The sequence below is a fragment of the Rutilus rutilus genome, assembly GCF_951802725.1.
Source record: "Rutilus rutilus genome assembly, chromosome: 1".
Taxonomy (NCBI): Eukaryota; Metazoa; Chordata; class Actinopteri; order Cypriniformes; family Leuciscidae; genus Rutilus; species Rutilus rutilus.
Window position 1 is genome coordinate 12,251,628 of NC_140209.1, and position 27,977 is coordinate 12,279,604.

At 42.9% G+C, this 27,977-nt stretch overlaps 2 protein-coding genes across 2 annotated transcripts in view; both read right to left on the bottom strand.

The window, feature by feature from the left end:
* LOC311287692 (uncharacterized protein) overlaps positions 1 to 27,977 on the bottom strand; it is a 412,610-nt gene that overhangs the window by 209,609 nt on the left and 175,024 nt on the right. The gene's annotated exons all lie outside the window — the stretch shown is intronic.
* LOC311287744 (uncharacterized protein) lies at positions 12,169 to 20,055 on the bottom strand. Its single transcript, XM_084404774.1, has 9 exons — positions 19,809 to 20,055; positions 18,458 to 18,790; positions 18,041 to 18,370; positions 16,222 to 16,257; positions 16,059 to 16,133; positions 14,860 to 14,888; positions 14,694 to 14,768; positions 14,476 to 14,544; positions 12,169 to 14,357 (listed from the first exon to the last, which is right to left on the bottom strand). The coding sequence occupies exons 1-9, from the start codon at positions 19,867 to 19,869 to the stop codon at positions 14,301 to 14,303; spliced, it is 1,065 nt and encodes a 354-aa protein (XP_084260900.1). The 5' UTR covers positions 19,870 to 20,055; the 3' UTR covers positions 12,169 to 14,300.

Here is a 27,977-nt window from a genome sequence, read left to right on the forward strand (position 1 = left end):
GTCTGTGTCGCCTGCATTTTCCTCCTTGGATAATGCAAAAGACCGAGGCTACCTTTCACTTCCGCCGGTGGAACAGGCGATAGCAACCCACCTTTGCCCGCCCTCTGCTGGACGGCGGACTAAACCGGTGTTGCCTTCCAAAGCCTGCCGCATGACGTCGACGCTGCTCGCGCGAATCTTCTCCGCCGCTGGGCAGGCTGCGTCAGCGCTACACACCATGGCTACGCTGCAGATATTCCAGGGTGATCTCCTCCGTAAGTTGGATGAGATAGGACCTGAAGCTATCTGCATCGCGGATTTAAGGAGCGCTTCGGACCTAACTCTCCGCGCTACCAAGTCTGCTGCACAAGCCATGGGACGATGTATGGCTTCCGCCACTGTTGCTGAGAGACACCTATGGCTTACGCTCACGGAGATGGCTGATTCCGAGCGCAACGCGTTCCTCGACGCCCCGCTGTCTTCCGCTGGCCTTTTCGGTTCTTCTCTCTCCGAGTTCGTGGAGAGATTTACCGAAGCCCAGAAAGCGTCTCAAGCCTTCAAGCACTTCCTTCCGAAGCGCTCCGGTTCTGCAGCGAGTCGTGAGAAACAGACTCCGCGGAGTTCTCAGCCTCAGCCCCCGCCTTCGGCCACATCTTCACAGCAGCGACAGCAGCGACAGCAGCACAGCTCTAGGTCCCGCTCTCGCTCTACCAGCCGACGCCCCGCTCAGCGCGGGCCGCGGCCGAGGATTGTGGTAAAGCCGGAAGCCCCGAAGAAGTCCTAGCACTCCTAGGAAAGCGCAGGTGTGTGAGTCCCGCTGCGGCCGGTCTCTCACCCAAGCGCGCCGCTGTTTCAGTCCCAAGACTTGCGACTGCCCCAGCGTTTTCTGCAAGACGCAAGCCCGCACAGTTGCCCGCTTGCCTGCACACAAAAGCCGTTTTCACGGCTACCCAGATATATCCCGAAAAGAGTGTATTTTCTGGTGTCCCGGCCACGGCCGATGGTGCTATAAACGTAGTGTCGATGCCCACTCCTCAGTGCCCATCCCTACACATAAGCACAGCCCTACACTTAGGGCTCGCGCACATAAAATCGACTCAGATCGATTGCGCTTCAAATGTAGTGAAAGTGTCCACTTCCCAGTGCCCACACACACTATGTCTCACGGACCACAGGCTCTCTGTAAAAACGAGACCTGTGTGCGCTCGCTCTGCTCAGGCAGACAGCGCGTCCAAAGCAGTGAATGTGCCCGCGTCCCGCCCACATTTACCCGCAGACATGAGTCCCGCGAAACTCGCTCAGCCCTCCCTCACTCAGTTAAGCACTGTAGTAAGGTCGAGGACGAGCGCTCTGCCCGCTGTAATAAGCGCGCCCCCCGCCTCGAATGCCACAGGCATAACGCCTATGTTATCGCACCCCGAAGCACCTCTGTCACACGAACAGAGCGTGCTTCGCATCCAGCCCTTAGCCAGCCATGCAGTAGCATGGGCAGCGCTCCCAGGGGTTTCGGACTGGGTGCTAGGCATTATAAAGAGAGGCTTCTCGCTACAGTTTTGTCGACGCCCCCCCCGCTTCACAGCGCGCGTCGAAACTTCGGTGAATTTAGAAGTAGCACACCTACTTCGCGCCGAAATATCAAAACTGATAAGCAAAGGGGCGATAGAGCACGTACCCCTAGCTCAAAGCAAAGGGGGGCTATACAGCAGATACTTTCTAGTCCCCAAAAAGGACGGTGGTATCAGACCCATACTGGATCTAAGACGGCTGAACAAAGCATTAGTGAAACGCAGTTTCAAAATGCTCACGACCAGGAAAATCCTCGCGCATGTTCGCCGAGGAGACTGGTTCATGTCGATAGATCTGAAGGACGCGTATTTTCAAATACAAATAGCGTCACATCACAGGCAATACTTGAGATTCGCCTTCGAGGGTCAGACATACCAGTATACAGTCCTGCCGTTCGGCTTGTCCCTGGCACCTCGTACATTTACGAAGTGCATGGACGCAGCGCTCGCTCCTCTCAGACTCAGAGGCATGCGAGTGCTGAACTATTTGGACGACTGGCTGATCCTAGCTCAATCACGATCACAGCTCGTGGAGCACAGAGCCATTTTACTCGATCACCTCGAGAATCTTGGTATCACAGTCAATTGGACGAAGAGTTCACTGAACCCCAGTCAAACGATTTCGTTTCTGGGTACCATTCTGGACTCACAGTCTATGACAGCACGGCTGTCGCCACAGCGCGTGCTGCACATTCAGCGCGCAGCGAGATCTTTCCGCTGCGGCGCGACTACCCCGCTCAGGACGTTTCAGAGGATGCTAGGTCTCATGGCCTCAGCATCACCGGTTCTTCAGCTGGGCTTGCTCCGCATGCGCCCTCTGCAGTTCTGGCTGAAAGCGCGAGTTCCGCGCGGAGCGTGGGTGTCCGGCCGGTTACGTCTCAAGGTCAATCAGAGCTGTGTGGCAGCCCTAATACCTTGGTTGGCGGGCGACTGGTACCGATCAGGTGTAAGCCTGGGGACTTCCTCGAGAGTGAGGATGGTGTCGACAGACGCATCCACCTCGGGATGGGGAGCGCTGCTCGAGGGCAGACCGTTCTTCGGCCTATGGTCGAAACGAGAAAAGCTCCAACACATCAACTGCCTGGAGATGCTGGCAGTGCACAATGCGCTGACGCGTTTTTGTCCCCAAATCAAGGACCATCACGTCGTAGTCCGTTCGGACAACACGGCCGTGGTGTCCTATATAAATCGCCAGGGCGGTCTGAGATCCACAGCCCTATACAGGCTGGCGAAACGCCTCCTAATATGGGCTCAGCACAATTTGCGCTCGCTGAGAGCAGTGCATGTGCCTGGGCTCCAGAATGTGGGCCCAGACAGGCTGTCCAGGAACAACATTCCCCTGGGCGAATGGTCTCTACACCCGCAAACAGTTCTGCTGTTGTGGGAAAGATTCGGCAGAGCGGAAGTGGACCTATTCGCGTCCCGCGAAAACGCTCATTGCCCCGTGTTCTTTTCCAGAAACGACAGCGCGCTGTCCCACGTGTGGCCGCGCTGCCCGCTTTATGCCTTTCCCCCCGTCTCCCTCCTGCCACAGGTGTTAGAGCGGGTCAAGGAAACGAAATGCTCAGTGCTGCTTGTAGCACCGCTCTGGAAGAACCAGGCATGGTTCCCAGTCCTGATGCAGCTAGCAGACATCGCTCCATGGCCAGTGCCATGGAGGAGAGATCTCCTCTCGCAGGCCAGGGGCTCGATTTGGCACCCACACCCGGAGCTGTGGTCCCTTCACGTGTGGGCGCTCAACGGTTATCCGTTGACCTCGCAGAGGGAGTGATAAACACCATCACTCAGGCCAGGGCGCCGTCAACTCGGCGGCTTTATGCCTCGAAGTGGTCGGTTTTCTCCGGCTGGTGTACAGCTCGGAGCCTATCACCTCTCGATTGTGAGGTGACGGAGGTTCTCTCCTTCCTACAGGAGCTGTTGGATAAGGGCAGATCCCCTTCCACGCTCAAAGTGTATGTGGCGGCTATTTCAGCGTTCTCCGGTTCAACGCTGGGCCAGTCACTGGGAAGGAATGATTTAGTCATCCGCTTCCTCAGGGGAGCTAGGAGACTGAATCCACCCAGACCTCCTTCAGTTCCTATGTGGGACCTTTCTACGGTTTTGGCGGCCATGAAAGGTGCCCCTTTCGAGCCTATCCAATCTATTAGCCTCAAACATTTGTCTTTCAAAACAGTGTTCTTGATGGCTCTCGCTTCGGTGAAGCGCATAGGCGACCTGCACGCGCTCTCTGTGAGCCCAGCGTGCTTGGAGTTTGGACCTAACGACTCTAAAGTCATACTCAAACCTAAGCATGGCTATGTGCCAAAGTCCCTCAACACACCGTTTCGGGCTCAGGTTATCTCCCTGTCTGCCCTGCCGGGATCAAGTGAGGAAGGGGACTCAAGTTTTCTTTGCCCCATTCGGGCTCTAAGAGCTTACGTGTCCCGCTCGGCTGTCTTCAGACAGACTGAGCAGCTCTTTGTCTCGTTCAGTGGACGTTCCAAGGGAATGGCTGTGTCGAAACAGAGCTTATCCAGATGGATAGTTGACGCCATAGCGCTGGCTTATACTACCAAGGGCCTCCAGTGCCCGTTGGGAGTTAGAGCGCACTCCACGAGGGGCGTTGCCTCCTCGTGGGCTTGGTCCAGCGGGATTTCCTTACAGGATATATGTACGGCGGCGGGCTGGGCCTCGCCGTCTACATTTATCAGGTTTTACAACCTAGAGGTTCCCGCCTTACAGGCTAAGCTACTATCGGTATAGCCGATTCAGCTGTCTAACTAGAACACTGAAATCGCATGCGCAACGCGCTGCCGACTGTCTTATGGGCAGAACTGTGTAAGACCCACATTTCCCACATTTAGTTCAGGTTCCCCCACCCTGTCTATGTGATGTCATATTCGCGTCTGCTGACGCAACCATATAAGGACAGAGGAATCCCCTCTTGTCTCTAGACTCTCTCTGTGAGGTCATGTTTTACGTCTGCGGACGTTACAATATAGGGAATTAAGGTTCCCCTCCCTTAATCCCAGGCTCTTTGAGTCTATCTGGTGATTATGCACTGTACACCTGGTTAGCTTCCAGTGATCGGTGTCTTTATCCCAGCACGCACGGCGTTTTACAAGGGGTTCCCGTAGCGTTTTTACAAAAACGCAGTACGAGAGGACTCTCGTAAGAGAACGTACTCGGTTACTAACGTAACCTCGGTTCTCTCTAGAAGAGGGAACGAGTACTGCGTTCTCTGCCGTGCGTACGGTTCACTCTGGTTCGCTTCGGCGATGAAAATCAAGTGAATAAGCCTTCTCGAGCTCCTTATATAGAGGTTAGCCACACCCGTCTCGGCGGGAAATGGCTAGGAGGGCGCGAAGCGTCCTCATTGGCCTGACGTCACCTCAGGCCTCGCTCGATAGGCTTATGCAGTTGCTGCAGAGCAGCCAATGAGCGAGCAAGCCGTCTCGCCATAGCTAAGCACTGCCGCAACGCGTTTTACATTTATGAAAATTAAGGATAATTTTTTGCTTCAGTATTTCGTGAAAAGAGACTTTTCCCGTAGCGTTTTTACAAAAACGCAGTACTCGTTCCCTCTTCTAGAGAGAACCGAGGTTACGTTAGTAACCGAGTACGGTTTATTTTCGCCGCGGTGATTTTACCGCGGCTGCTGGCGCGGCGGTATTAGGCATTCTGGTTGTCCACCATCTGTATAATGGCAGGATAATTATATAAAGATATTTGCACTACACTTCCTTAAAATGTTGTCTAATTACATTAAAAATATTATTTTTTGCACTGGAAAGAACATTCTAGAAGTCTAATGGGCCTTTCACACAGGACGCGGTATGCGCGGCGCTTGCCACTGGGTTCAGCGTTGCCCTTCAGATACAACGCGATTTGCGCTGCGCTATGACGTAGGCGGAGTTTTAAAAACTTTTAGCGGGAGCTCTATTACGTCTGTTGTTCCTCCTTTTGGTCAGCAGCAAACAATGTATCTGTCCCGTTCTAAGAAGCGAGCGATAGACGATGTCCCTATACGACCTCAAACTTGTATCGTACAGCTCAGGAAATTCCGACACACACAGTACTAGCCGTTCATCCATTTTGATTTCCGTGCTTGTTTGGATCCCTCGATTCTATTGGCCGCGCTGGTAATCGTCACAGAGCGCAGTGGCAAAAGTTGAACTATTTTGAACTTTGACCGCGGCGGCACCGCTGCGCTTGCGCTTTGGTCGACGCAGCAACAAAACGTCCTTGCGCAGCGCAAGCCATTGAGATGAATGGGTTTTATAGCGGAGCGCCGCGCATACCGCGTCCTGTGTGAAAGGCCCATAATTCTATTGAATAAGTTCGCACAAGGCTACAGAAAACTTTTGTGTTTATTTTTCTTCAAATGCAGTCTAAAGCCGATGAGTTTTGAATGTTATAAGTTGTATTTGTTTAAGTTAAAAATAAAACGTATTATAAACTAAACAAATCCATGGTTCATTGTTGGCAAAATGATCATGATAGCCTTTATATGTCACATCTATGTGGTTCAGTCTTGTATATTGAATAGGCCTATATTCTATAAATATTGTATTATAATATGCTATAATGTATAAAATATATTTATCTAAATGTATCCATTAGTTTTCACAATATAAAAAGGCGTATATAAATATAAATATTTAATTAAATATTTTAAATCCAGGAAATTGGATAATGAAACACAAAATTAAGATACAATTAATACAAAACGAAATTCGCTTTAAAGAAAGGCTTTGTGCTTTCAGTTTGAGGTCTCTGTGAAAGTTTTAAAGCAGTCTTTTAGTGTCGCTTTCATAACGGTCGCGTCCGTAATGGAGAACGATCACGTGACATTGTTTTTTCCTCATAAATGCGAACACGAAAAATAAAAGACTTTTTAAAAAAGACAATCATCCACAACTTTATAACACTCCAGCAAATTACCTCTTTTTGGTCAACATCCTCCTTTTTGTAGACGAAATGGTCCCAAATAGCTGATTTTGACTTCATTCCGGCATGTTCCGGCGATGTGACTATCGTTCATTCGCACATCACGATGTCGATGTTAAAACAGAATATCGTTCAGCCCTAATATCTACGTTTGAGCAGATATCCACAAACACAGTATTTAACAGTAAACACGGGTCAAAATATTATAATATTAACCATATATCTAGCAACAGTTCAACTGCAATGTGAAGTTTATGCAACAATAGCTTTAACTAATATAATTCAGAATACATTTCTTACCTTAACCCTCTGGGGACCAAGCTGTTTTTGGGGCCCTTGAGATGTTCTGACATGCTCTGACATTTGTGCTTTTTTCAGTTATTTATAAACATGTTAATGGCAAAGGTGTAAATTCACTCTATATAGCACAAACAGGCCTACCATAATATGCGAGCAACATGTATGTAGATGTTTGTATTTTTAAGAGAATAATGTTTATGCGTGGTTATTTAAAAAAATAAAAATGAAAGTTGCTGAAATAAGACCACAAAACTCATACAAAATATGTGCCCACAAGACTTTTGACTAATGGATGTTTTCTCTTCGAGTTCTAGCTTCAAAATTATGTGAAAATAGTCTTGCTTTATCGTTCACAAAAAAAAAATACATTGATTTAAATGGTGTAAAACAGGTTTTGCTTGGAAAGCCAATATGCGAGGGGGAGGAGTAGTTTACACCTTAGATTACCCAGTCCCACCCACTCTGCATAATGACTCTGCATAATTAGCCATTCATTCAGGTGTGACACTGACTGAGCCACAATGCAAGGACAAAATAGCCTATATATTTAGAAGAAGACTTATATTGACCATTTAAGATTTTGCTTACATCTATCTTGTAAATATGTTTTGCTATTTTATTAAAAAGGTTACAATTACAACAATAATTACAATTTCAGCAATATTTCTGCAAAAAAATTACTCTTTCTTTGTAAAAAAAAAAAAAAAGATTATAGGCCTACATTTTATCATATGTATTCATTAGTTTGAATATAGCCAACATTGGAACATCTTAGTCTATGACTTTATTTTTGACAAAATAGTATTTTATATATATGAGCAGAAAAGCTTATTTGATGTGACAGTATATTCTACAGTAAAAACTGTACCCAAATCTAGTCAACAAAATATTGTCTTTCATACTTCGCCTGACTGTAACGTTGTTTTTATGAAATATTAGGGCATAGCCTATAAATGTTAATTTGCAGTTTAATACGTTGCTTATACAAATACATTTTATTTCAACATATTTCAGTCGATTTTTACTCATCTCAGTAGGCTCTAGCAAAGCAGTTTATTCACACACAGACGCGCGATTCATATTTAGGCTAAACAGTCTTTACAAATATGTACCCTTCATTCATCTCACAGAAACGCGATTCATATTTAGGGTAAACAGTCTTTACAAATATGTACCCTTCATTCATCTCACAGAAACGCGATTCATATTTAGGCTAAACAGTCTTTACAAATATGTACCCTTCATTCATCTCACAGAAACGCGATTCATATTATAGAAACGCGATTCATCTTTTTGTTTACATAGGCCTACACTAACGTTATTCCATAACGTTATTCCACATTAACACTTGAGAAAGGATAACTTAGCCTACCTCACTCCTCAGCGGGATCTGCTCCTCATATCAGCACGGAAAATTTTCTCCATAAGGTAGGCTATATTATGCCTCTTTGTTTACAGTTGATGTGGGCGTTTCACAGACTGAAATGGTTCTCAGAATTTGCGTTTGAATAGCACGCGCTCTCCGGGGCGTGGTCAAATTACTGTGAATCATCTCGTAATGAGCTCGACTGGAGTCGCTCTCTTTTTATACAGATTACAGAAGCTGATAATATTTGTTTTTTATATAAATTACTTCATTTAAAAGCTGCGATCTCAAGCTTTATGCCCGTGGGTCTGTTTCCCTGTTTGACTGAATTTTCGCGGAGTTATAGATCATTTTCGAACGCGTTTCAAATGGGAGTTTACTGACAGAGAGAAGGCAGAAATAGCATCATGTTAGTTTTTCTTTATTTGTCAAAAAGCAAAACACTTTATTTTTATTGTGAGTATACAGAAAAAAATAGAAACTGAACAGGATCGATTGATGTATTACACGAAAATGAAAGATCAAAATTAACAGAGCATTTTGTGTTTATTTTTCATTGCTAAAAAAAAAAACGAGCAAAACGCGCGGGCGCGTTTTTGGTCCCCAGAGGGTTAAATCTTTCTTGTCTTCAAATCGCGTTCTTCTTCTTCTGAGGTAAATCCAATGTAAGCTCACGGTGTGTCTTCCAAACTCGACGAAGAGCAGAGACTGATGAAGTTTGGTGTTTTGTTTTTGAGGTAATGAGCTTGTTCGCGTTCCATGTGGAGATTTGCATGTCAATCTCTTTTGCGCACGTGGGCGTGGTCAAATTAAAACTAATGAGCAAGGGTTTGAGAAACTGGACATCTTGTTGGTTTTATACAAATTACTTAAACAGAGAATATTTGTTTTCATTTTGAATCCAATCATTTAAAAGTACACACTTAAATGTTGATAAAGATATATCAGACAGAACTGACTCCCCCATCTCTGAGCCCCCAGAGCGTGCGGATGGCAGTGTGCGCCGCTTACGAGCCTCGACACTCTTGTCCCCCTCTGTCGCCAGAACCCTGTCAGAGCAGGCCCCAGTGGAACGAACGTCCTTCCCTGGTCTCCTCTGTCAGGACGCGGCTTATGACCGTGCCCCCACACCGGGAAGCTCCACCTCCCACGTCTGGGCTGGTCATTCCACTTCGCTGCCCCACCAAGGGTACGTCTGTGGTCCCCATGACCTTGCTGGTTCAGTTCTTGGGAGCCTGGCTAGAGCTTCCCAACCTGTCCCGCTGGGTCGCGAGAACCATCAGGCTCGGCTATGCGATTCAGTTTGCATGATCTCCTCCCCGCTTTCGGGGAGTCCGCTACACTATGGTCGGTGACAATGTCCCTGTCATGCGTGTGGAAGTCGCTACCTTACTGGCGAAAGGTGCGATGGAGATTGTCCCTCCAGCCGATATGAAGTCCGGGTTCTACAGCCCCTACTTCATTGTACCAAAGAAATCCGGTGGGTTACGGCCAATCCTGGACCTGCGCATCTTGAACTATCTCTTCACAGGCTTCCGTTCAAGATGCTCACGGCCAAACTCAGCCCCAAGATGCTCACGGCCTTGTGTTCAGCCACAAGATTGGTTCGCAGCGATCAACCTAAAGGACGCCTACTTTCATGTCTCCATTCTTCCTCGCCTCGCCATTTCTACGGTTTGCTTTCGAGGGGCAGGCATCAGTAAGCGGTTCTCCCATTCAGGTTAGCCCTGTCTCCTCGCGTCTTCACAAAAGTCGTCGAGGCGGCCCTTGTTCCGATACGGCTACACGGGGTACGCATCCAATATGGTATGTGGTGTAACCATTAAGGAAAAGGTAAAGCAAGTAAAGTAAAATAACATATCCCTATCAATGTGATTGTATACATCTAAATCATAAAAAAAAAAAAAAAAGTTTCCCTGCACTAATTAAATGTTGATGAAATGTAGGCTAACACTAGCCTGCAGCTAGCTAGCTTTTTTCACTATGGACAACAGGGTAATACCACTCACAGACTAAAGGCTACCCACCTTTCTTGGGGAAAAACTGGGTTACAGACTGACACCCTTTCTTTTGTCTTTCCTCTCTCTCTTTTCTCTTTCCTTTTTTGAAAACCAGATTTTCTTTTACTATGCAACATTGTGGTCTCTATGTTTCTGGCGCATCGACTGACTGTCTGCAACTAAACACCGTCACTGATGAGTGCACTAATGCAGGACCAAACCATTTCATGCAGATACAGGGGGGTGGTCGGTCAATATAGATGTTTACTTTTTGGTCAATGGGGATATTTAACTTTTATTGCCTAAATAAGTAAAATCAAAGACATCATTCATTTTATTATTATTTGAAATATACTCAGCATTGATGTTTTATATAGTGTATAATATAATACCATTTTTAAATTAGTTTTTATCTATTTGTTGGGGCCCCTGTCAGTCAGGGGCCCTTGGAATTGTCCTAACTTTTCCCCCCTATACGGCACCCATGCAATAAAGGCAATGCTTCATGTAAAATGTTAGTGTTTGTGTGTTTAAAATCTGTAAAATAAAGAGAAATAGGACTATCACATATGCAAAACCACAAATTATCTCTTTTCATTTAACTGAGAGAGTTACTCAGGAGAATAGAGAAAGCTCAGATATGCAAGACTCTGAAATGGACTTCAAGTGCAGCATTCAGTGTGATTTCCAGATGATGGTGATTTTGCAGGATGCATTTGAACACGTTCCTGTTCTCAGAATAGGTTAAAGCGCTGATAAAGCTGAGAAGCAGATTTGAGGAAGTGAAACATGGTGTTGAAATGTTCAGCGTTTCCTTGTAGCTCAGAGTGTGGTAATGGACTCTCTTGTTTAGTGTTTAGTGCTGTTATCATCCTGGTCCCCCCTATTTTTTAAAAAAAAATTGAAAATCAGTAATATTCTTCTTTTTTTTCTTTTTTTTTTTAATAGCAGTTACTGCCAAACATATTCCTGTTTTCTGTAATATTGACCAATACATGGTCCTGATCTGAATCGTCTGTTTCCACATTGTCTGGTTCAGAGTCATCCTGATAGAATCATCACTCTCCGAAAAAAAGATATGTACCTTTTAAGGCGGCAACCTTCCGGTCTCTCTTGTGAAGCCGATACAGAAGTAACTTAAACTGCAATTCATCGACTGGCCACTAGAGACAGGCTGCAGAAGAGAGTCAATTCCACATTGAGGAAGTGTCTAGAGACTGTGAAACATGGTGTCGAAATGTTCAGCGTTTCCTTGTATCTCAGAGGGTGGTAATGGACTCTCTTGTCTAGTGTTTAGTGCTGTTATCATTAAGAACATCCTAGGTCAGTCTTTTTTTGTCTTTTTTTTATTGAAAATAAGTAATATTTTTTTCCTCAAACAGCTTTGTAGTTACTGCTAAACATACGGGTTTTAAAATAGAGGAGGCACACAAAATTTACCGGTCGGATTTTTTAACTACTTTAAAATGGCTTTTTTGGTCACTTATATCTGAATATTTATAGAAACAACACAGACATCAAGACAATATAAATATAAGTTCACTCAGCTAGTCCTATCACTTGAAGCAGAAAATCCATCCTTCTGTCCTTTTAAATGTCCGTGTTAAAAGAGCACTTTCAGTCGTTTAGTGAAGCTGATTGCTGTAGCTTATATCCGACTTAGGCATGGGGTCAGAGATGAGGAACGATCCCAGCTTTTTCCCTCTCTACTTCCAGCACTGTACCTTTCAGAGCTGAGAAGCAACATCCAACCAAATCATGGAAACCTAAGGCCTTCTTCTCAGTCACCAGAACAGAGATCGAAATTCCTATAACTGGGATGAAATCCCGACTCCAGAAGCTCATACCATCTTAAAGCTGTAGATTACCAGATGGTTTCAACATCATTGGTGTGCATAAGGTACGAGGTCAGTGTAATGGTCATCATAATGAACCCTTCGCTCAACGTTTGGACTTGGTAAAATCTGACTAGTTTATTGTGTGTGAATTGAAACATTCAGATTTTCACATCAGAACTATGAGGGTGAATTTCAGCTTACAAATATGAATATTTTGTTCTCAAATTCAAATCTACAAGCTCTTGAATTTTGCCACTCTTTTACCTTCATACAAGTATTCATTTAAAATGTGAATTCTAACTTTGAAACTTTCCAGCTAACAAGAGCAAGTTTAGTTACGTCTGTTTTTACAGGAATGGAAGAGACAAAAACTTTTCTTTTAACCCATGATTTTTCGTGCTCTCTATTGTAACGTGAAAAATAAAAAAATAAATAACTGACATTTAATTGCGTGACATATACACACTGCAAAGTCAAATTTTAGGATATTTTATGACAATATAATGTGATCAGACACTGATGTAATTCTCAGACGGACGTCTCTCTGTAGAAGAAACAGCTGATATACAAGCTGAAGCAAGAGGATCATTTCAGCATGAGCTTCTGCATGAAGATGAAGGTTTTCAGACAGAAATCCAGCGGATAAACAGACTCCAGTCATGGAAGAGGCTTGAGAGACACTAGATTGAGTCTGGCCTGTATGAAAACACATCAGGGCTTCAGTCTCTAACTTTACTGTAGCTGTGATGATATAGATGAGAGTCTGTGCTCTGACCAGATGATGATTCACAATAAATCTCATTCATATTCACAGGACATTCAACAAATATCTGCTTGTTCACACACAAATATATAATTCCTCCAAACCCCAGAGAGATGAAGGCTGAATCCCAATTCTCTGTCTTACCCCTTCCCCTACCCCTTCGTCTTACCCCTAGCCCTTGTCCCTTGAAACCGAGTGGTAAGTGCTAGGGGTGAAAACATACCCCTATGAAATGAGACACCACTTGGTTACATCATCATACATCGTTACTAATATTTTTTATACTCACTGCATGGTGTTTTGTATATCTGTTTCAGTTATCACTGTTTTGAATGTCACTGATGTTCAGAAACACTTTCTTTGTTAACAAAAATCTGTCTTTATTGGCCAATAAAGTAAACATAACAGGCAAAAAAATTGGATCATATTTTGATCTTAGAAACTTCAGCTCGTTTTCATCCCGAAAGTGGATCAGCTGCCGGGTTTCCTCCTGCGTCCCTGTGTGATACAGGACAGTATATGTAACGTTAAAGCACGTATCGGTGTCTGCAGGGTTACCATGCAACGTCCTCTTTTTCCTGGACATGTTGCCTGGATTTCGGGATCATCCAAAATGTCCAGGATTCGGCTTTTGCTTTCTGCCGTCGCTATTCATTATGTTTATGCACAAGGTGTTGTTTCAATCGGACTGAATTCATTCAAATCGGTGAATCTGAATGTAGTGTTTAACGTACATGAACGCTAAACAAGTGATCGGTTTATGTGCGTTTTAGCATTGCTTAAATTCCTGTGTTTTCGTATCAGTCGGGATCCGTTTGAAGCTGAATGCATGACCTGCAAAGCTGGCACATACGTGTCAGTGTCAAATAATGTACACATAATGAATGACGAATGTAGAAAGCAAAAGCCGAATCCCGGACATTTTGGGCGATCTCGAAATCCTGGCCAGACATGTCCGGGGAAAAGAAAATTCACTGTTTATAGTTTAGTTAAAACTGTAGACATGCATGGAGTCCATTCAAGGCTAGTCTGAGAAATGCGGGACTGATTGTGCAAACCAGCAATGTATCGTTAGCATAGCCTAGCGTAGCAGACTAGCGATTTTTAAAAACGTTTAAAAACATTTCAATTAACAACATGGTTGCAAATATATATGTACATGACTGTGTAGAGCACAAAACACGACTGTCATAATTTTTCAATCAATCATTTAAGCCGAAAATACTTAAATTTATGGGACTCTCTTGATGGTATGTCCGCCATTGTTGCCGGTTGCGCAGTGCATTCTGGGTACCCCTTGGTTTCAAGTAAGCTCGCGAAAATTCTTGGTTTTAAGGGGTATCTACCCCTTCCCCTTAGCCCTACCCCTAGATCAAAATGAGAATTGGGATAGCCCTTACTCTCACGTGAACGTGCAAAACTAAGGGGAAGGGGTAAGACAGAGAATTGGGATTCAGCCGAAATCTTCCCGTCTGCTCCTGATATGATGAGCTCATGATCTGTATCATTAATGTTTATTTGTGAAGGTCTTGTTCTTGTTCACAGAGGCGTAAAGTTCATCTACGGTTGATCTTCTCTTCCTCTGATGGCAGCATAAGTCACTGTATCATCATGATCCTGAAAGAACAGATTCTGTCCATCAATGTTTGAACCCCAGCGATTATCATTATTATTATTATTAGAGCATGAGCTTCATTTATCTGAGAGTCAAACTCATGTGCTGGTATCTACTCACATTGAGTGATTTTACTGGCTTTGTATTGGAAGAAGTGACCTCAGAATAAGTCACATCATCTGTCTGCTCCTAAACATCAATGCAAACGTGCAGAGAGTCAAGTTTAACACACACAGAACAGACATATCTCTCACTATTATGTAGAAGAACACAAAAGCTTTTAAATCACATTATTGAACAGACAGTGAACGTAATGTTTGATGATTTAGTGGACTCACATTGGCTCTTGCAGCGGGAGGAATGGACATGTTGATCGTCTCATACGTCCCTTTATGATCATTCTCATCTTTGACCTTCAGAACAAACAGTTAAACTGCATGAATGACACTTTATTGAGCTTTAAAGACAGTAATCAAATCTAAATCACTGCATTACTGAACTCACCGGCGAGTCGTCAGTCCCTCTTTTATTATCTGAAAACAAGTGCCTCATGAAATATGAGTATTTATGATCAAACACACATGAAAAACACAATGTTAAATATTAAGATTTTCAACAATCAGATTTTGTTGAAGCATTAAAATGAATAATAAAAATTATTGTTGACTTGATAACTCGTTGATATTGACATCAGGGCTCTCAAGCTTTGAAGAGAGACAAGAGTGACATGCCCCCAGGGCGAATGAGAGGATGCTTAAAGGGTAACTAAACGCGTTTAGCTGTATACGTACAAATTTTGTATCGTATTGGCGTTTCGTCCAGACGGATCCGACGTTTTCGGAGACTGAAACCGCTATTTTTTTAAACCGGGTCCCAAGGTGGATAAATCTGAAAACGCCACCCTTGCGTTTTCGTGTGTACGGCCAATCCGTACATTTTGTGAAACGATAATGTAATCACACAAGTGTCAACTAGTCAGACACCGCTAAGTCACAGCAACAATTGCCGACTACATGCTTGTGTTCGTGCTGCAGAAGCTACTGAGCCTCTTTTATTTCTTTCTTTATTATTTACTTGAATGTATTTTTATGTCTTTTTTTTTTTACTTCTTTATTTAGGCCTATTTATATTTTACACAAACAAGTTGTGAATTTGTTGTAACATTAAAACAGGAGATCATGACTCACTCTGTGCTCAAAGTGATGCTCGGAGTGATTTCCTCTATGGGTGAACGAAACTTTCGGGCAGAATCACATCAACAATTCCAGGATATGCTTTTTTTTCATTGGTTGTTGCGTTAAATCTTACCCAGATACAATAGTGCTATTTTCTGATTGGCTATTGTGTAGCCCCTTTCTTTTTGTTTGATTGGCTGTAAGAACTCCAGGGGAGACGCGCTTGATTCCTGCCAGTTCCATATAGTGAGAGCGGCGCGGCTAGAGAAATGTTGGGCACTGTGGCATATTAAAAATATTAGAAATAGTTTTTCTGCATGAGAAAAACAAATGAGTGACTGTCACGCTCAATGCGTGACACTTGAGAGCCCTGTGACATTACAGGATTTCTCGGCAGGAATAAACTTCTGTTTGAGAATTTCATATAATCCACATGTTTCTATGATACTTACAGTCTGAACATGATGTGTTTGTTTGCTCATCTGAACTGTTTTTAATTGTTGTAAAGGAGTAAATCTGAAAACTCACCAGCTCTTTTTCTGCAGATCAGCCAGAGAAGAGCAAGAAGGAGAACAGCGACTGCAGCGACAGAAATCACTATGACTGAAGAAGAGATCGAGCACAGAGTCAGAGACGGACAGGGCAGATTGGGGACAATTATAGACAAAGACAAAACACTGTGATTATGTACCTGTGTTTTTATTCCAATGATCTGTGCCCGGTGTTGCTGAAAAGGATGAATGGGGACAATTATATACAAATACAAAAGCCATCGACAATGGAGACATGCTTCATGCCGCAATGCATGCTGGGAGCCACCCATAGTATAAAACTCATGGCTCCCAGCATGCATTGCAGCATGAAGCATGTCACACCACACAACTCTATATAGTATGATATTAGACTTTTATTTTGATTTTTTTTATATATATTTTCTCCAACAGCCCAAGCATACACACAGGCCTATATAATGCTGTGTAAAACAAATGTATAATTTATAATGAGCTCCATATTGGATTCCAAGTGATCAAGGGCTTAGATCATTTCATTCAAACTCATTTCAAGAGTTCACCAGTAGTGGACACTCGTGCAACATTAGCGAGGGATGAGCATAAAAAGTGGACGTAAACACAGCCTTGCCCTGCGTCTCAGTGTCCATACTATCCTTCCTAAACAGTGTGTGAGATTAAAATAAGTGTCCCAAAGCATAGTATGTTGAAGAGTGTGCCAGAAGTCTCCGGATGGTCTACTATTTCCAGTGGATTTTGGAAGTGTGGATCCGTGCTCATTATAACGGCTAATATTACCCACAACCCATTGCGCTTTGGAGGAGGAACTACAAACACGAGTAAAAAGTGTTAAACTACAAAACATGGCGGATATGCGCGACCGACAGTGAGAGGTTTAGATAAAGGTTTGAGTGACTAATCAAAGTTTAACCTGATGGAAAAATATTTATTCAGTGTTATCTGTGTTATATTTCATCTGCAATAACCATGTGGACTTTTATAAAGATCCGTTTGGCCATTAACTTTTAAACGCATCATTATTCATTAATATGAGGAGAGTCTCGTCATGAAAGACCCGCGACATGAAAGATGCGAGACGCGCATCAGTATAGAGTTCTCTTTTGGGCTTGAACAAACCATAACACACACAAATTAAGCCAAAATGTCCGTTCTGTTGAGTGTCCTCATAAGAGCAGTCTTATTATTTAAATAAAGACTTAAAGAACGTAGAGATTTGTGAGGAAATGGGACGCGTGTCAGATCGCGTCTCTGTCAGCAGCGGCTGGTCTTAAAGTGTCATTAATGTTAATCAAAGAACAAAGGTAAGAGAGTAAGTTACCCACTCAGACCCGGCGCCAGGAGGATTATTATACCGGTAGACTAATCATCATGAATGCATTAACGAGTGTACAGCTTATGTACGCTCAACGGCTGTCCGAATTTGCTCACTCGTTTTCTCTCCTTCAAGCGAACGGTGTTAGTGGACTAACGCAGGGAATAGGCCTAACTTAGTGAATGAGGGTTTAGGGGGCGATTTCGGATTCAACCCGTGTTCTCAAGCAGTGACAAATAGAGGACAACGCGCTGACAGACAGGACTGAGCAGGAAATAATTAAAATGAAACAAAGTCTCAACTTTCAAATTTGGTCAGTCAAAGAAAATATAACAATAAATAGGCCTACCGTTTTGTGGCTCTTTAATGTGTCGTGACAGATTGCCTCAGTTAAAGCCAAGTTCAAATCCACCGACGTTAATCTACTAACTCTCCTGACTGCTTTGTCGGACAAAAATGGTGGATTTTGATTGGTCAGACTCAGATCGCATGTCAATCAAACTCCCTGCGAAGGATGAATTGACGCTAATTTAAAAGTGAAAGTGAAGTGCACAATCCCGCACCAGCTTTTTATAAGCGATGTAAAAATTTGTTTACATTGTTTGTTCTGGTTTAGTGATACTGATAGACCTTAGTGTTTTGAGGGTCTTCTAACACTGTTTTCTCACCTGAATACTTGACGGTGTATCTGACTGAGGTCTGGAGTTGATTTCCGCGAGTAAGCTGACATCTCCACTCTCTGTTGTCATCTTCATTCAGGAGTGTTGTAGTCAGAGTGATGATGATACAGCGATATTGATCTGATGATGAGAATATCTGATATCTGGCGTCTGTCTTCAGATCAAAACCAGCCTGATTCACCCACAACAGCTTAAGTTGCTCAGAACGAACCCAATCATCACAGGGAGATCCAGTATATGAATACAACTGACAGGAGAGAGTCACAGAGCGGCCTGGACTGATCTCAGTCTGTGATGATGATGATGGAGACACTGAAACTAAACACAAGACAAATCACAGACTCTTAAATCATCATCTGAGTTTAAAGGGAGAATTTTAAATTGACCACATAATCATAAACTTACCATGAAGAACATGCAGATAAACACGTGCATCAGGTCCTTGTTGTTGGTCTTTTCCATTCACATATATCCATTGTTGGCAGGTGTAAGATCCATAATCTTCTTCTGTGACGTTCTTGATGTTCAGAGAGCAGTCAGACTCCAGACTCAGTCTCTCATGTTTCTCTGTGTCTTTATTCTTTATCCCTTTAGTAATCAGTCCAACTGCTGCTGAATGTCTGATGCTGTTATAGTAGGTCCATGTAGTTTTAGATGTGCAGTCAGAAAGAGCTTTATTACAGGACAGACAAGCATTTTCACCAGAACTGATGAACACATCATCCACTCCACTGGTTCCTGAAACACAGAATATCTCAGTGATCATTATGATATATATTAATAAATGAAAACATACCAGCATAAAGAGCAGAGGTTTTAAATCGTAGTCTTTTTTCCTGACTTAAAGCAAACAACACACTCTCCAGAATAAACTATTAGTCTTTATCAGAGAGCTGTTCAAATCACTGACACACTCTTAATATGAAGATAATTCTTCATCATCAGATGTTTGAGTGACACTATGTCCAGTATCAGGAACAATACAGTATGATCTGTGTGTATCAATACACAACTCTGGGATCACAACGTGAATGTGTGCAAGAATAAACTGAGCATGTTCAAATGAACTCTTTCCTGTCAGGGTGTGGTGTAGGTTGAAGGCGAAGAGGCAAAAGGCTCCAATACATACATTTTACTAACACACTCAGAATGGGACATACAGGCAGACGGATTGAACACACCAACACAACATTACCTAGATGAGAACAGACACAGAAGGGAACTAAATACAAACACAGATGAACACTGATTAACAGAACACAGGTGATGCAGATGATTGTGATTAACTAGACACAGGTGATACAACTGAACTAATGATGACAGTGAAGACACGTGACATGATGACAGGAAGACAAGACCATTGAAAAAACTTATTTTGATGGTCCCTTTATCACGTTCTGTTGACTATAATTAACGCTGCACCTACATGTCTACTAACTCTCATTAGAGTGTTAGTTAAGTATTAATAGACTGGTAGGGTTAGGGTTAGATTAAGTTGCAAAATTACTTATAGTCAGTAGAGTGTCTGTTGGAGGACCATCACAATAAAGTGTTTGCAGATTTTAAGCAGACAGTCTACTTATACTCCAATGAAAGTTAGTTGACATATAGTTGCAAAGTTACTTTTAGTCAACAGCACGTTCAAAAGGGACCATCAAAATAATGTGTTACCAAAAAACAAACTAAACAGAACACAACAGTGACATTTCCAGACATTTCCACTAAATGTCTTTAGAGAAAATACAGATTTCTTTACCTGTGAGAAGTGAAGAGAGAATGATCAGTCCCAGCAGACACAGATCACACTTATCAGCCATTTTGTGTTTCTGTCAGTCTTTCTCTTCATTATATATAGTTACAGCTCTTCCTTTAAACACTATCAGCTCCTCCTCTGGTTGGTAACTTCCTCTCATCTGACACACTGAGTGATGAAACCCTGAGAAGTGTTGCTTCACTAGAATTCAAGTGGATTTCAGTACAAATGTATTTTTCATTATTGCTTATGTGGCTCGATTCTTAGAGACTACACCAGCTCGAAATAATGAGGAAGAACGATCCAAATAAAGACACACAAGTAAGTTCCCGTTCAAAAAAATAATCTTTTATGAAAGCTAAAATAGTTGGCCAACAATCTTTTAAAACTGGAAGTGAACAATCAAATATGTCATTGGTTGAATGAAACAGAAAAAAGGAAAATTAACAATCGTTGCGGGGTCTGAGGCTTCTTATGTGAGAGTGGGCGAGTTCGACAGCACCAGCTACACAAAAAGACCCCGCCTATCACAATCACACCTACAAAGTTCACTGCAAATAATGACACAGCAATAATGACAACCCTTGGTGAAGCAAAGCCCAATGTGCAGCAAAGTACCAGAACCGCTTCAGGAAGTGCTCAGCACCTACACAAAAAAAGAAGAAACAATTCAATTCAATTATAATTTATTTGTAAAGCGCTTTTCACAATACATATTGTTTCAAAGCAGCTTTACAGAAAGTGCATTTCAGAAATGTACATAGAAAAATACAGTTCCCTTTCGAGGGAACTCGCACTGCGTCGTTGAAAACGACTCTTTGGGGACGCTCCCTTAGCGTGCGCCTCTGAAGTATGAATGAAACTATTCCAATCCTGATTGGTGTTGCGTCATGACGTAACATGTGACGGCATAACCGGATGCATAAAAGTGACGCTGGCACAAACACACATTAGCTTTCGCTCTTCAGCAAGCGCTCTCTGTGAAACTGTCTGTCTTATTTGATGTTGTTTGTCAGTGAAATCCTCTATATTATGGCGAGTGAAAGATACACTAAGTGTGTGCACCCCTGCTCTATATTTCTCACGGGGACACGCATCAGTTGTGTGTACACTGTTAGGAGCGCAGCACGCACAGGCAGTTCTCGAGGGGGCTGCCTGTGAACACTGTGAAAGTACTATAGAGTGCTGCGCTCCCACTTGGCTCGTGTAAGGGTGGATTCCTGCAGTGGTTCAAGCTGCAAGAACTGCCGAATGACTAAAGAAACTTTATTGGCAAGATGGTAGAAAACTGCACATTTCTAGTCTTTAACCACCCACTGCCACTTATACCAACGACGGAAATAAGTGCAGTTACAATAGCTTAATATTTGTGGGAGAGCGTTGCTATAGATAGTGACAATATTGTATTGCAATATGTAGCACTTCAAAGTCAATATCAAATCAAAACTAGTTAGCACATTAGTTGCAATTGAAAAGGTTTAATGACAAAATATGGTTATGGTTACACTTAAAATAGTTACAAAATATATGTATGAGATGATGATAACTAATTGTACCCAGCATATATGAAAAATGTTACCAGAGAGCGAGAGAGAGAGCGAGAGAGAGAGAGAGAGAGAGAGAGAGAGAGAGAGAGAGAGAGAGAGAGAGAGAGAGAGAGAGAGAGAGAGACAAAGAAAAGAAGAGCCCCCAAGAAAGGGACCCAGAGAAGAAGATAGCCAGAGCATCAAAGAGACAGAGCAACAGTTTCAATCTTGTTTTATCCTTTCCTTGACCATGTGACTAAAACCCAAATGTGAGACATTCAAACTGACCAATCAGATAATTACACTTCCACCACTGTACTAAAGGTGTGACAATTCATCGAACCCCCAAAGTACAAACATTTGGCCTGCATGCCTAGATCACTATCAGCCCCTCTGTGCCTTAGGAACTCCAAATGGTCATTGTCTCTGAAAGAGGGGGTAGAAAAACAGTCAAGCAACTATCTTTGTTCATTTAAAATATCTTGGATTATTTTAAATTCTACAATTCCCCCCTTGGCACCGTTGGCCACACACATGGAGTCCAAAGGTGACACAATCCATAAAGACATGCTTTCTGTTGTGTGTAGTTGCATCTTCAGACTTTTCGTCCAAGCTTGTTGCAATCTCAGTTGGTCAGTGTTCAGTCTTTGTTCTCCTTCAGCCCTGCATGAGGAGGCTCCATCAAATGGTGTTGCACCGTTCATAGAAATGCAAATCATCCATTGAACACTTCACACCTCCACAAGAACAGGCACTGAATCTGTGAGCAAACGCTGGTTCCTCTTTCTGAGGCAGGACACAGGATGTGAACTTTGGTTGCAGGGATCCTGTGATCTTAAAAGAGCATATAGCACAACAAACAGCAAAAGCAGACACATGGCATTTGTCAGTGGTCAGAGGTTTGATATGGTCAGATTAAAATTAGTCTCAGGCAAAAAGCCCTTAAATTGATGTACTTAAAAATATGGTCAAGGGAGAATAAAATAAGATCTAACAAGCTCTTACACTGTTTCTGGAAACATTTAAATAAATTGCATTTCAACAAAACAACAAATGCTGGTTAAAAACCCCATTCTATGAAGAGTATCAGCAAAATATTCAGTGTAACCAAACACAGAGATTCAATTGAATGAATGTCCAAAACATTGTTGCAAGTAAAATGGACAAAATACAAATAAGTAGAAATCAAATACATTTCAGAAATGTTTCAAATGCATGAATGAGAATACAAATATTTGTACTTGGGTAAAAATGAGAAATACTGACATACAATTTAAAAATTTAACTTGGTGAGACAAATTATTACTTAAGTGATAAAGTAAATCCAAAGAAAAACAAAAAAAAAAACAATTACTGGATGTAATTCACAGTTATAATTCAGTCTAGATGTAAAGATTTAAATAGCATTGTATGCATTAATTTTGTGAGGCAGAATCAGATAGATGCAGATTTGACTTTGTGTGGAGATCAAATGGTGGCTGCATTTACCTGTGGCTATGTGTAAATTCATCATGCCCCAAAACAAAGGTGAGGAGGTTTTACAATTGTGATGCAAATTTGGTCCTGTTGTTGAAACAGGGAGCCAGCCTGAGATTGTGAGTATAAGGTGTGTTCTGGCTCAAAATCTTCCAACACCAATGTTTAAGTTGAGAAGCATGATAAAAGTGCAAAGTACAGAGTTACTCAATCCTGTTGTGAGGAAAGCATTTTCATGGTTAATGCAAATCGTGATTAACATTGTGGCCACATGGCAATTCTGTGCTCCTTTACGTGGTTTCACTGCAGCTATATGGAAAAATAGCAGAGTTTTCCACTAAGGAGACAAACAAATTCAACATAGTCACACATGCAACTTGAAATCGCTATGCAATTCCAGTAAAACAGTTATTCCAGTTTACACAAGATACATGGTCTAGAATTCTTAGCATCTACAATCTTTTAACCTAAGTGTTTCATACAACACTTACAGTAAAGCATTCATGTGTTTTAAAGAATAAACTTAATTAGCCTATGTGCACATGTAGCACAAACAACTATAAAGTGTGTTCTATGAGCACAATGTGTTACGCACAATTACACATTTGAAAATACAAACAGGATCATTGCAATTTGGATGTTTAACTATTTAACTTGTTGCTATTGGGCTACCAACCCACTAGCAAGTGAAGTTAATAGTTGAAGGCCTTGCATGAACAAAGCAGTTAACTCACTAAGAGTTTTACCTGTGTGTGCAGATCGCTGATTTTTGCTCTTAGAAAGTGGTTTACCATTTTTCTGAAAATAAGGAGGAGGTCTACCCCTTCCCAGTGACCAGCATTTCCCCTCTGTATGGCCTATTTTCTGACAGGAACTGCAAAACCTGCTTTCTTTACCATAGGGATGTTTGCTATGTTCTCCTGGAGTTAGAGGGTTTTCGCGACTCTCTAATGCTTGTACACCATGCGTTCTGGTACATGACTCTGCGCTATTATGGTGTTGCATCACCTTAAGAACTGAAATAGGCACACTTTCTTGGTCAGCTGCACATTCATTTTCTGAACTAAACGTTTCAGATTCATTAGAGCTAGTCACCTCCTCTAAGAAGTGAACATGCTTCTTAGTCCCATCGCTGTTAAGCATTTTGGGAGACAATTTAGCATTTAGCTTAGCCTTGAGATCTGCAATGGTCTCTTTGTGATTTTTACACTTTTCAGTCAGGGCTAACTGCTCAGCTAGTAATTTATCTAGCTGTGTTTGAAGATCTTGAATCTTTGCCTCAGAATTTTTAGATTGCACTTCTTTACATTTAGCATCTATACTTGAAGATAGACATGTTGTTAACTCACGTAGCCGTGTAAAACTTATGAAGTTTAAAGCCTCAATTATTTCAGCATGTTTTGATTTCTTTTGATGTTTGCCTATTGTGTCCCACCATTGGAGCATTTCCTTATCTGGACATTTAATTCCAATGTACTCTTTCTTGAGTTTACACAAGGTAGGCTCAACTTTTTTGCTCCATAAAGCAAACAATACATCACTATTCTCAGATTTTTTCCCTTCCATCCCCGAGGAGATCTGAATATTCACAATATTTACAAATTATACAGTAATGGGACTATTAAAGCTATTCAAAACCTTCTAAATTCTGTTTCATTCAATTCATGCAAATGGAGACTTTTCCTATCATACCATTAAACAATGAAAACAGACTTACCCATTCCATGGTCAGAAGATCAGCTTTAACCCATTCACAAAATTAACTGTGAAAAAATGTCCTCATTCTGATCAAAGTGAATTTCAGAGAACACACTGCAAGGGATCCGGGTCACGGCACCATCTGTAAGGGTGGATTCCTGCAGTGGTTCAAGCTGCAAGAACTGCCGAATGACTAAAGAAACGTTATTGGCAAGATGGTAGAAAACTGCACATTTCTAGTCTTTAACCACCCACTGCCACTTATACCAACGACGGAAATAAGTGCAGTTACAATAGCTTAATATTTGTGGGAGAGCGTTGCTATAGATAGTGACAATATTGTATTGCAATATGTAGCACTTCAAAGTCAATATCAAATCAAAACTAGTTAGCACATTAGTTGCAATTGAAAAGGTTTAATGACAAAATATGGTTATGGTTACACTTAAAATAGTTACAAAATATATGTATGAGATGATGATAACTAATTGTACCCAGCATATATGAAAAATGTTACCAGAGAGCGAGAGAGAGAGAGAGAGAGAGAGAGAGAGAGAGAGAGAGAGAGACAAAGAAAAGAAGAGCCCCCAAGAAAGGGACCCAGAGAAGAAGATAGCCAGAGCATCAAAGAGACAGAGCAACAGTTTCAATCTTGTTTTATCCTTTCCTTGACCATGTGACTAAAACCCAAATGTGAGACATTCAAACTGACCAATCAGATAATTACACTTCCACCACTGTACTAAAGGTGTGACAATTCATCGACCCCCCAAAGTACAAACATTTGGCCTGCATGCCTAGATCACTATCAGCCCCTCTGTGCCTTAGGAACTCCAAATGGTCATTGTCTCTGAAAGAGGGGGTAGAAAAACAGTCAAGCAACTATCTTTGTTCATTTAAAATATCTTGGATTATTTTAAATTCTACACTCGCGATCCCCGCGGTTCGGGTCCCGCGTCCGTTGAGGCGGCGCGGCGGCTTAGATCGTGCAGGATCTCGCGGATGAGAACAAGACTGCCGAGGCACTTTCATGTTCATCATCCGCAGATTCTATAACGCTCGCTCACGACGCAGAAGCCCGCGATGTGGCTTCTTCTGCCCGTGACGAGTGCCCGATGCTCGAGCTATCTGCTTCTGAGGAAGTGGATGTGCTCAGCATCGGGAACGAGGAACATGAGTCACACTCGCCGGTGTTGTTGTAACCAAAAAATAAAAAGTTGTCCCACTACATTGCAATACAGAATCTATAGTAGCTCGAAACTCGCGTTAAGGCCTATTTATACTTCTGCGTCGAACTGCCGCCGTAGCTACGTCGTAGGCTGTGTGTAGCGCGCGTACCCTACGGCGTAACCTGACGTGCACCTCTCCAAAAATGTAACAACGCGTCAATTCTACGCGGACGCCAGCGCTGTGATTGGTCTGCCAGAACCCCTCCCTTGGGGTTTCACATGCTCCCTAGGTGCAACACGGACAACAACACAGAAGTATAAATTAAAACCAACACGTTGCCTACGGCGTATAGGCTCCGGCGTAGGTCCGACGCAGAAGTATAATGAAGCCTTTAGTCGAGGCAGCGCGTAGATGACGGCTACTCTGCAATAAAGAGTCTGTGTGGGTGCGAGGCATGCACTGTCAGCTCCTGAGGGTGCTGGCTGTGGTTTTTAAGAAATATCTCGACGCACACAGCCGTGCGTTTCGGGTGTTTAAGCCTCGCGCCCGTTGACTTTCTTTTCAAAGATATGAAAGCCAAATATATTGTGAACGACTCGAATCTCGCGTTTGTCGAGGCAGCGCTTAGATTACGAGTCTGCAAAAAAAGGGACACAAGCGATCTGTGAAATAATACTGTTTGGGTGCGAGGCATTCACAATCAGCTCCTGAGGGTGCTGGCAGTGTTCACTGAGAAATATATCGGCGCGCGTGCAATCCGTGCGCTTTCGGATGTTTCAACCTCGCACCTGATGACTTTCTTCTCGAGGGATGAAAGCCAAATATATTATAACGGCTCGAATCTCGCGTTTGCCGAGGCAGCGTGTAGATTACGAGACCCTATAAATAAATATTAAAACAGTATTGTCTGGTGATTTATGGCTGCATTCAATTCTATTAATTAAAATGATGGAATTGAAATGATAGAATATATTATCTGACTTTAAGAAGTTAGATATTTTAATTCAACCTACCATCCAGACCGTGTTTCACTTATCGGGTGTTTTTGGCTGCATTTAATTATGAAGAATTAAAATGATGAGCAGCGAACGTCGAAAATCGTTTAAGATTTTTCCCTGCTGGTCCTCCGCTTCAGGGTATCGAAAACGAGACAAAGATGGCTGTCCCCCCAGTGAAGGGGTGAGCGAGAATCGCTCCTCCGCGGAGCCCTCAGGAAATCGATGTTTGTGCAGCTTCAAGTGTGCTTCGGGACACATCGGTTTTCAGCGAATGCACGCTGTAGTGCCCGCCCAAAAGGCTTGCGGCCAGGCAGTGTTCGCGTTCGCCCATCGGAACTGTTTTCGATTTATTCCCTGCCGGTCCTCCGCTTCAGGGTGTCGAGAACGAAACCCAAAGAGTCTCCCCTCTGGGGGAGCCCTCAGGAAATCGATATCTGTATCCCGCCGTGAAGTGCGCTTCGGGCCACAATGATTTCCAGCGAACGCACACCGTGGCGTTCACCCCAAACGCTAGCAATAGGGCACCGTCTATGGTCACAAAATCTTTCTCGACTTTTTCCTGCCGGTCCTCCGCTTCAGGAGGTCGAGAATAGTGCTCGAAAAACACCCGAGGTCAGTCTCGAGGGGCTGGTTCCCTTAGTAGATTTTGTAGAAGAATGGCAACGCCTTCCGAATATATCTATATGGGTCCTGAATATTATAAAATATGGGTAAAGACGGCAGTTCGGTCACCGACCTCCCAAGTTTGCTGGGGTGGTACTGACTGCAGTGGTTCCAGAACAGGCTCGGGTTATGGAACAAGAGGTACAGAACTCTATTGGTCAAAGGGGCCATATAAATTGTTCCCCTACCAGAGAAAGAGTCCGGGTCTTCTCAGGGAACAAGGGTTATAGTCATAACCCGAGACGTTAGTTAATCGTATTAATTTATGGCGAGTCGTCGAGTCGAGTCGTCTCTTCACGGGCGTCGAGTCGTCTCTTCACGGGTGTCGGTCTATTTAGCGTCCCGAGATAACAACAGAAAAGCAGATAGGAAATAATTAGCATAGCTGCTGTTCATAATATGAATGCATTTGATCTGGTTCAACTGTAGTATAAAAGGTAAGTATTATGTGAATGCTTGGCTAAAGAGATGCGTCTTGAATCTAGTTTTAAACTGGGAGAGCGAGTCTGAGCCTCGACCAATATCAGGAAGGCCATTCCAGAGTTTAGGAGCTAAATGTGAAAACGCCCTCCCTCCTTTAGTGGACTTAGATATCCTAGGAATGACCAGAAGCCTCGAATTTAGTGATCTTAAAGAGCGCG

What these genes read in the sequence shown, in the direction of transcription:
- LOC311287744 (XM_084404774.1), bottom strand. Translation starts at nt 19,869, where the DNA reads ATGGCTGATAAGTGTGATCTGTGTCTGCTGGGACTGATCATTCTCTCT. An exon ending in TCATTGGAATAAAAACACAG is followed by an intron (nt 16,134 to 16,221) that starts GTACATAATCAC and finishes TCTCTTCTTCAG; the next exon opens with TCATAGTGATTTCTGTCGCT. An exon ending in AGCCAGTAAAATCACTCAAT is followed by an intron (nt 14,358 to 14,475) that starts GTGAGTAGATAC and finishes CTGTTCTTTCAG; the next exon opens with GATCATGATGATACAGTGAC.